Source organism: Salvelinus sp. IW2-2015, linkage group LG8, assembly GCF_002910315.2.
Source record: "Salvelinus sp. IW2-2015 linkage group LG8, ASM291031v2, whole genome shotgun sequence".
Taxonomy (NCBI): Eukaryota; Metazoa; Chordata; class Actinopteri; order Salmoniformes; family Salmonidae; genus Salvelinus; species Salvelinus sp. IW2-2015.
Window position 1 is genome coordinate 7047523 of NC_036848.1, and position 9011 is coordinate 7056533.

General features: G+C 38.6%; 1 protein-coding gene across 1 annotated transcript in view; it reads left to right on the forward strand.

The window, feature by feature from the left end:
- Positions 1-2768, forward strand: part of LOC111967102 (mitogen-activated protein kinase kinase kinase kinase 4-like) — a 39920-nt gene extending 37152 nt beyond the window's left edge. Inside the window, exon 10 of the mRNA XM_070444651.1 lies at positions 97-2768. Within this exon, the coding sequence (XP_070300752.1) occupies positions 97-180 (84 nt within the window). The 3' untranslated portion in view covers positions 181-2768. The remainder of the gene's footprint in view (positions 1-96) is intronic.
- The last annotated feature ends 6243 nt before the right edge of the window (positions 2769-9011 follow it).

The following is a 9011-nucleotide window of genomic DNA, read 5'->3' on the forward strand; positions in this document are numbered from 1 at the left end:
ATCGTATGTCGTATGTTGTTCATAGTGTTGTAGGTGTTGAATATTATACTGTAAGTTGTCATTTTTTGTACTGATTGATCTATTTTCTGTGTGAAGGTGTTCTTTGCCACGGTGCAGTCTGGGGGCTGCAGCCAGATCTACTTCATGACACTGGGCCAAAACTCCCTGTTCAACTGGTGAGCTCTGGGGCTTAAAGACAACATACAGCGATCATCTCAGAAAAAACATGAATTATACTCAGATACAGTCTTCTTAAACACTGAATTTACACTTTAGTAATACARCTACATAATCCAATGCATATGAGAATACAGTATTTTCAATCAGCATAAATTAAGTATTTTTGTGGCTAAGGCCACCACATTGGTTTCAAGTCTCTAGCTATAGTACTTAAAATGGAACTGACAGCATTTAAGCGACATAAAATCGTATTAAAATATGTTCATATACACCCCCAAGAAGAATATTACATTTTTAAAAACATTTTCTGACAAGCGAGCACTTAGATATGGTCATTTAGATATTGAATGTTTGGGAATACATAGAATGTTTGGGAATTAAGTAGACTAAGGTATTTGTGAAAATTCTATAGCAATATAGAGTGGGAAAGCGGCCGGGCATTTTGACAATTAATAGACACTGCAGTAAATAAAACCTAATAAAAACATCTGTCACGTCCAAGACCGGAGTCTACGAAGACTGGTTCACCATAGCCAATCTTTCAACTGGACTGTGTGTTTACAGGCAGTAGCAACAACTCGACTTTAGATCATTAGAACACATGGATTTCTGCAAATGCATAAATACCACAGGAGTACTCTTACATTTGAGAACTTAACAGTCCTATTGATCAAACAACCATGAAAAGGTAGGCTCTCTCTCCCCCAGTTATGCACATCAACAACTAATGCTAGCCCAGTGGTTCTTAACCTGGGTTCGATCGAACCAGGGGTCTGGTCTCAGGGGTTCGGCGGAGGTCAAGACACACATCCGACTCATATGATTCGTGATGACACGCCCCGCTTGGCCATCATTGGCTGCAGGTGATCACGCTACATCGCTTGGCCTATCTGTGCTGCAGGGAATTTGGTGCGCTCAGTAGTCGACTTGTGACTGTCGTGATGGTACGTCTTGTGATTTCTTTCTTAATATTTTAATCCCTTCATACTTACTATGTCGAGCAAAAAAAGAAAGTGGTCGGACGAATATGTACAATATGGATTCACATGTTTAACGGAACGTGATGGGAGTCAGCGTCCTAACTGCATGATTTGCAATGCCAAGTTGAGCAATTCTAGTCTAGCACTGGCAAAACTAAGAGAACACTTCCTTCAGCTGCATGGWGAGGGAAAATACAAGAACACAACGCTCGCTGAATTCAAGGTGAAGAGAGCCAGATTCGATGAAAAGGCTACTCTGCCTGTTCTCGGCTTTGTACCCATCAACAAACCGATCCTCACAGCATCGTACGAAGTTGCTTACCTGATCGCAAAGCAGGGCAAACCACACACCATTGGTGAAACACTCATAAAACCAGCTGTGTTGAAGATGGCGAATATCATGCTGGGAAAAGAGGCTGAAGTTAAGTTATCCCAAATTCCTCTTTCAAATGACACCATCAGCGACAGAATAGAGGACATGAGCAAAGACATCTTGGCTCAAGTAGTTGCAGATCTGATTTCAAGCCCGGCAAAATTYAGCCTTCAACTCGACGAGACCACAGACGTTTCCAATCTAAGCCATCTTGCTGTATTCGTGCTCTATGTGAAAGACGACSTGATAAAGGAAGATTTTTTATTTTGTAAGCCTCTTACAACAACAACTAAGGCAGCCGATGTGAAGAAACTTGTGGATGACTTCTTCAAAGACAACAATCTTTCGTGGGATATAGTTTCTGCAGTTTGTTYGGACGGAGCTCCAGTCATGCTGGGAAGAAAGTCTGGTTTTGGTGCGCTAGTGAAAGCCGATGCACCACACATCATTGTTACGCATTGTRTTCTGCACAGGCATGCGTTGGCAACAAAAACYTTGCCTCCAAAACTGGCAGAAGTATTAAAAATTGTAGTGGAATGCGTGAACTATGTGCGAACTAGTGCTCTGAGGCACCGCATCTTCAGTGAGCTGTGTAAAGAAATGGGCTCTGAATTCGAGGTACTTCTGTACCATTCTAACGTTCGGKGGTTATCCCGGGGACAGGTGCTGAATCGTGTTTTTGCCGTGCGTGTGGAATTAGCCCTGTTTTTGCAAGAGCACCAACATTGTCATGCAGATTGCTTCAAAAATTCCGAGTTCATTCTCATTTTAGCGTACATGGYTGATATCTTCGCAGCTCTCAATCATCTCAATCAAAAGATGCAGGGCGGTGGAGTCAACATCATCGAAACGGAGGAAAACCTGAAGGCTTTTCAAAAAAAGCTACCGTTATGGAAACGACGAACAGAGAACGATAACTTCGCAAACTTTCCCCTGCTGGACGACTGTGTAAGTAAGATCGAAGATGTATCTGGAATCGGAGACATTTCTGTACCCGCGGAACTGAAGCAAGCAATTGCCACGCACTTAGATGAGCTTGCAAAGTCTCTCGACGGATACTTCCCTACAAGAGAGTCATATCCAGCATGGGTGAGACAGCCGTTCACGTTTAGTGTTGAGACAACAGATGTCAATGATGAATACCTCGATGAAATCATTGAAATTCAGCAGAGCCAGGTTCAACAGCAACTCTTCAGAACAACAACGCTTTCAACGTTTTTTGATGTCAACAAAATGGTAACGTACCCTGTTATTGCTAAGAAAGCTCTGGAGATTTTCATACCGTTTGTTACAACATATCTTGCGAGCAATCCTTTTCGAGGATGCTGGACATAAAAACGAAGAAAAGGAACAGACTTTGTTGCGAAAATGACATGAGAGTGGCACTTGCCAAGGTGAAGCGCGCCATTTCTGAACTGGCTCTGAAAGGCAACAGCAGAAGTCACACTGATTGCAGTAAATATTAATTATTATGTTTTTGTTTTTGTGTGAAAATCATGTTTTGATGATTTTGTTCTTTGAACACACGGTGTTGATGTTGATGCACGGTTCATTTTGCACCAGTAAAATATATACCTATGTTTTGAATTTGAAAAAATAATATTTTATTTTTCCAATTAAGAAGGGTTCGGTGAATGCGCATATGAAACTGGTGGGGTTCAGTACCTCCAACAAGGTTAAGAACCACTGTGCTAGCCAGAGCAAGATGAGCTAAAATTTAACGAAGCAACGTTAGATAAACACTCTCAACATTTTTCAGCTAATTACTCGTCAGAATTGCACTGATACATTATGGGGAATTGTACAGCTTGTCTGCCAATGCAATTCATTATTGTCTTGCCAATGCAATTCATTATTGTCCTAACCAAGCACCCAAGCTAACTGGTTCAAGTTGGCTGGCTTGCTAGCTAGCTACTTCCAGACATAAATGAGAGAACCTCACTCTGACCATTTTACTCGCCCTAGCAGAACGGGTTAGGCTGTTTACGAACGCAAGAGATGTGCTAACTGGATAACAGTCGTTCAGGTTCTTGCTAGCTAACCAAATGACACCTGCATCTCTAGCTATGTATAGCCACCATAAACCGATATGAGGGGAAAAAGTAATTCACTCACCCACTCCTCCAATTACGTTACATGTCATCCTCCTAGCAGCTAGCTATCTAGCTAGCGTTAGGCTCAGTTTTTAGCTTGCTACATAAATAGATTTGCTAGCCTATTAGCCATGATATGACTGACTTGTGATCATTGCCCTTGCTAGTTTGATTGTATAGACATTCCCAGCCTTAGTTACATTCGTCCGTTTTTGTCCAAAATATTTAGTAATTGAAACATTGAAGAAGTAATTGAAACGTCAAGAAATATTGAGTCAAATAGAACCTATTTTTAAAACCTCTTATAAAGTTGGTTTTGTAGAATAAACTGGGAATTTGATATTTTGGACTGATATGATTGTCTGTTTGTTTCATATCTGCAAAGAACTTAAAATACTGTCAGTTCCACTTTAAGAAGTGAGTCTTGTGCCTTAAAGAAACGATTCACCCATTTTGAATATTTTATCATATTTGTGCATCTCTGAGCGATGTTCAAAACATTTTATGTTTTCATGTGTTTCTGAGCTATTCGTCATTTCAAAAATACAGYCGGTATGTGTCGCTGCACAGGGATTCTTGTTTATATCTAGAAATACCCCCCCGCAACCTACATTTGATTTCATATTGATCTTAATATCACATGGACTAAAAAAAGCACAATTGCTTATTTTTTTACATCCAAAATGCATCAAATCAATTTTTGTTAATTGGGTCTCGGCGTATTCATCATTTTATTATTAGCAAGTGCCATTGTTCGTGTTAAATCCTGAGATATTTACCATTCAGTATTATGTGCTTTTAAGGATGCACAGTTGTAGATACCTCAGGTCAGGAAATGTACATCTATTTTTCCTACTCCAAGGAGATTCCCTTACTGAAGAGAGCATTAGAAATACTACAGAGATTAGTGGGCTAGCAATCGTCTTTAATAGTAGACACCGATACTGCACATTGCTTGTCCTTATCTGTCCCACTTAGTTTTAAATTAAGTCGTTTTATAGCCCCAACAATTCAAATGGTGGATGCTGAGTTTATGATCTGATCTCCACTTTCTAGTCGTAATTCAGATAACCAAATAGGCATTATATACCCTGTCGCATCTCTTGATCTAAAACTGATCATGTTTTACATTAAGTAGTTTTTAGGAAGAAGGAAGAAGAAAACAAAGGAAGAAGAAAAGGATCATTATGTTGACCTTGTGCTATGTAGAGTCTTTTTGGACGTAAGTGGCTGTACATATTATTTGCACTGTTTTATAGATATTTTATATCCACTGGTCATCTCTACAGTTTAATGGGGTTTCAATTTATCTAGCCCTTTGCACTACGACCACTTTGGTAAATGTTCACTCTACAATGCTTTATTGTCACAGTCTTATACATTTGAAGTCATTTATTTTCAACATTAAATGGTAAATGTTCGATGTACAATGCTTTCTTGTCACAGTGTAATACATTTGAAGTCCTTTATTTTCAACATTAAACAGAGATTGCATTTGATTTAGATAAAGCTAAATCGTCTATTTGATATGCCATGATCTAAAAATGATGTGAAAACAGCGATAGGCTAAGATTGTCAAACATATGTGACCCACCACATGGACTCGGTCCTATGTAGCCAAATTTGAAATTGTTTTTTACATTGGATAAAAGTAGAGACTCAGAGCTATAAAATGTTATATCATACACTGCAGTTGAGGAACAATGGGAAAGTCATTTTGCTTTGAATTGTAACCCCACTTTTGAGAAAATGGCCCTTGATATTTTTGGTGTATCTACTGGAGAGCTCTTCTTTGTCTACACCCATTCAGCATCGTTCACACCCTCTTAAGCCTTAGCCCCACCCATTTCTTTAAGTATTCACATGTGAGTCCATGTGCTCAGCAGAGTGTGTAGTGTAGTAAACAACCAAAGATTTCAAGACTAAAAGTGGTAAAAGTAGTAGCCTACAATAACGAAAAACTCCAGGTAAAAATACACTTTATCAAGTCTTTGGCCTATATCATAATCTGACTTTGGTGCAGGTCATGTTCTTCTTCACATTACTGTCTCTGGTAAACACACATTATATCTAATAAAATCTCAGTTTATTTGTCACATGCACAGGATACAGAAGGTGTAAACAGCACAGTGAAATGGTTACTTGCATATTTGCACAGTAGCAATATCAAAAACAATGTGTCCAGATAATTGTTAGATGATGCTTACCCAGACACACTTGTTTAAATTGATGGGTCATGTGAAAGAAATGCGTTAACCACCCCCAGCCACATCTAGATAAGTGGATGAGTCACTATTGTCTAGACATGTACACATGTTCATGAAATACAAAAGATGGCCATAATCACCCCCATACACCTGGCTAACTTGATGGGTCTTGTAATCATCTGGCAAAGTGGAGTCTTTTGTTTAGACATCTAGGCTAGCTAGCTAAACAATGAACCGGATTAATCTAAACTCATACTACTACCAATACAAACTGATTGTTATAGCTGTAGTATTAATATGCAGGTAGCTAAAGCTAACCAACTATGTTCAATGTTAGCTAGCTAGCTAACATTGGGCTATAACTATCAACGCAAATGGCTTTCTGATTCGAAAAATATTACTACACAGATAGGTTCAATGTTCGCTAGCTAGCTAATAGTACGCTTTAACTTGCAATAAAAACAACTTTCTGACAAAATTAGAAAGGTATAATATCTGAAAATGTAGCTAGACTCTTACCCGTATACATGGATGAACGCATCACTGCAGACTGGAACCATTTAACTTAGTTTTGTAGCTACAGTACATCTTGTTTGGCCAGCATTGTGTAAAGTCACTCCGGTTCACACTGACCGTGGCGTGTGCAGAAAATAGCCCATCATAACTTTTTCCAACTGATCGGTCCATAGCGCCTGTTAAATTCAGGGCATCAATGTTGTTGAGAAAAGTAGCAAAACGTTTGTAGTTCTCGATGGCTAATGTTATATCTTTCAAAAAATATGCAGTAGAAAGGATTATCAACACATACTGAGCAGCTCACGTTATAGACAGAAGCATCCTACAGGCAGACCAATCCAAACTCATCTCCCGGCATCTCCAGCCCATCCACAATCTCAGCAAATCATGGCTAGCAGGAATGTTCCTGTCTTTTTCCATGGCTAAACCAACTAGGCTCGTAATTTAACCATTTTATTCGTATTTACAGATGGAATACCAGTTTGTTGTTCAGGCACATGAAAGTTTACATGTTCCAGAAGGCATTTATGTTAAAAAAAAAAAGCATTTTGATTAAACCTTTTTTTTWATTAAAATGCCTCTCCTGTGAAGTAGTGACGTGCAACATACACCTAGCTTCCTGAAATGGGTCACATATACTCTTTTGTAGAAAATGTTTGGTTATGAACATTGAAATGTGCCACAATTGTGAAATGTTAACTCAAATCAATTGCATTTGAATCCAGTTGTTATTTGCTTTTTCTTCCCCCAATATGCTAAATGTTTTGCCACCATTTTGACTAGAGATCTAGTTTGGACAGTTATTTTATGTTTATGATAGAAATACTGCAGCTGGTTCTGTGAGCATATTGTCAACTGAAAATGAACTTTTTCAAGACACAATTTGATATGATGTTGTTATTGTATTGTTACTAAAAAGCATCACGCATTTTTCTGTGAGAATTCACTCTTGAAGTGTATTCAACTGACAAGATATTTAGGTTAGAAGGGAATAGCCAATAAGGTAATCAGTTTCACATAGCATTTTCAAGTATATTTACCCTATAATGATTAGGTTTCCAAGAACTAATGCTCTCACTGTCATTGGTCTAATTCGTAGAATAATCTTAATTTACATCCTGGCTGAGATTTGTAGACAAGGCAAAGTGGTAAGAAATCAATCAAATTGAGTTTTGGCTAAATGTTTGTAGTAGATTGGCTTTAAGTATTTTAGAAAATAGTAGGAGCACTCAGTTGATATCTCATTCATTTGACATGTATGATGCAAATTTTATAATTTGTCAGATTTTGAATAAGGGATTCAATGGGTAGAGTTAAACACATTTTTGTAATTAACTTTAACTTTTTTTTAATGCCCAAGTAGAACTTGTGACAGTGAGTCAATATGATTACCATCTCCATTTGTAAAAAGTTGGTGATTATTTCTATAAAAAAGGGGGATTTTAAGCAGAATGTGTAATGTCTGACATGTTACTGAGTTAGATAATACTTTACCAACAGACATTTGTACTGCAGTTGAGGATTGTGAGTCATAGCACTCTCTGTCATTTCTCCCCCTATCTACTCCCAAACCTCATCTAGTACTCTTGTGTGAGATCATTGTCCTCTTGAGAGCTTTGTACTGTAGGAAGGACTGAGGATGTTGATGAGTACTGTAGGAAGGACTGAGGATGTTGATGAGTACTGTAGGAAGGACTGAGGAAGTTGGTGATGGTTTGTGTCAGGTGTGCATCGTGTAGCTGTGAAGAGTCCTCTCTGCTTTATATGATGCAGAGCAAATTGAGTTTTTGTTCTTGGGGAATTTGAGTTAGAAGACAAAATAATTCTGAAAGGATTTCGATTTTGAGGTTTTCCCCAACAAAATATATCTATTTTAGTGTCAAAAACGTAATGATAAGGTTGACCAAATGATATTGATAAATATCCACAACATATATTGTTTCGTTACCTGTTCTTTTCCCATTTTGTTTTTGAAATTGTATTGAAAAATTATGTTTATTTTATTTTGTCCTTTGTTTTGTCTTAGTTTTGCTTTATTTTTGCACTGGAACTTTCGTATCATTTGTACAGCATGTACTGTATACCCAACCGGTGAAATGAATTAGTAACACTAATTGAGGTGTTATTATGTAAAAATACTGTTGAACAATAAAATTTGTAGTATACAATTACTGTGTGGTTCAGTGGTTATTTCAATAACATCTAAGTAATATCAACATTTGATTTCCACATGCTAACAGTATTCCATATCTGGAGCAGTCACAGTGTTTGGGCCATAGAAATAAAGCAGTGTTCTATATCCATGGTTTGGGCAGCTCTCTGGCTAGTGGCTGGTCTGTATTTGCAGGTTAGAGTTTAGTTCGCTGGTAAACTGTGGAGTCAGCTGTGTCAGATGGAAGGGAGGTAACCTGAGACGAGACCTAGCTCACTTCCTCAACTTATTCCCTCCTCAGGCTCAGTCAGACGCTGCTACGGTGGAGCCGGTGGCTCTCAGTCCCAGCCACTGCCATGGCCACCTCCCCACACTTAACAGTCCCTCTGACACCCCCAAAACCCCCACAAACCACCCCCCTCCCTCCTGGAGCCAAACCCATTTGTYGATGACAGTTGAGTAGTGCTCAGAGAAGGACCCTAGAGAAGGGAAAAGAGAGTGTAAGGGGGA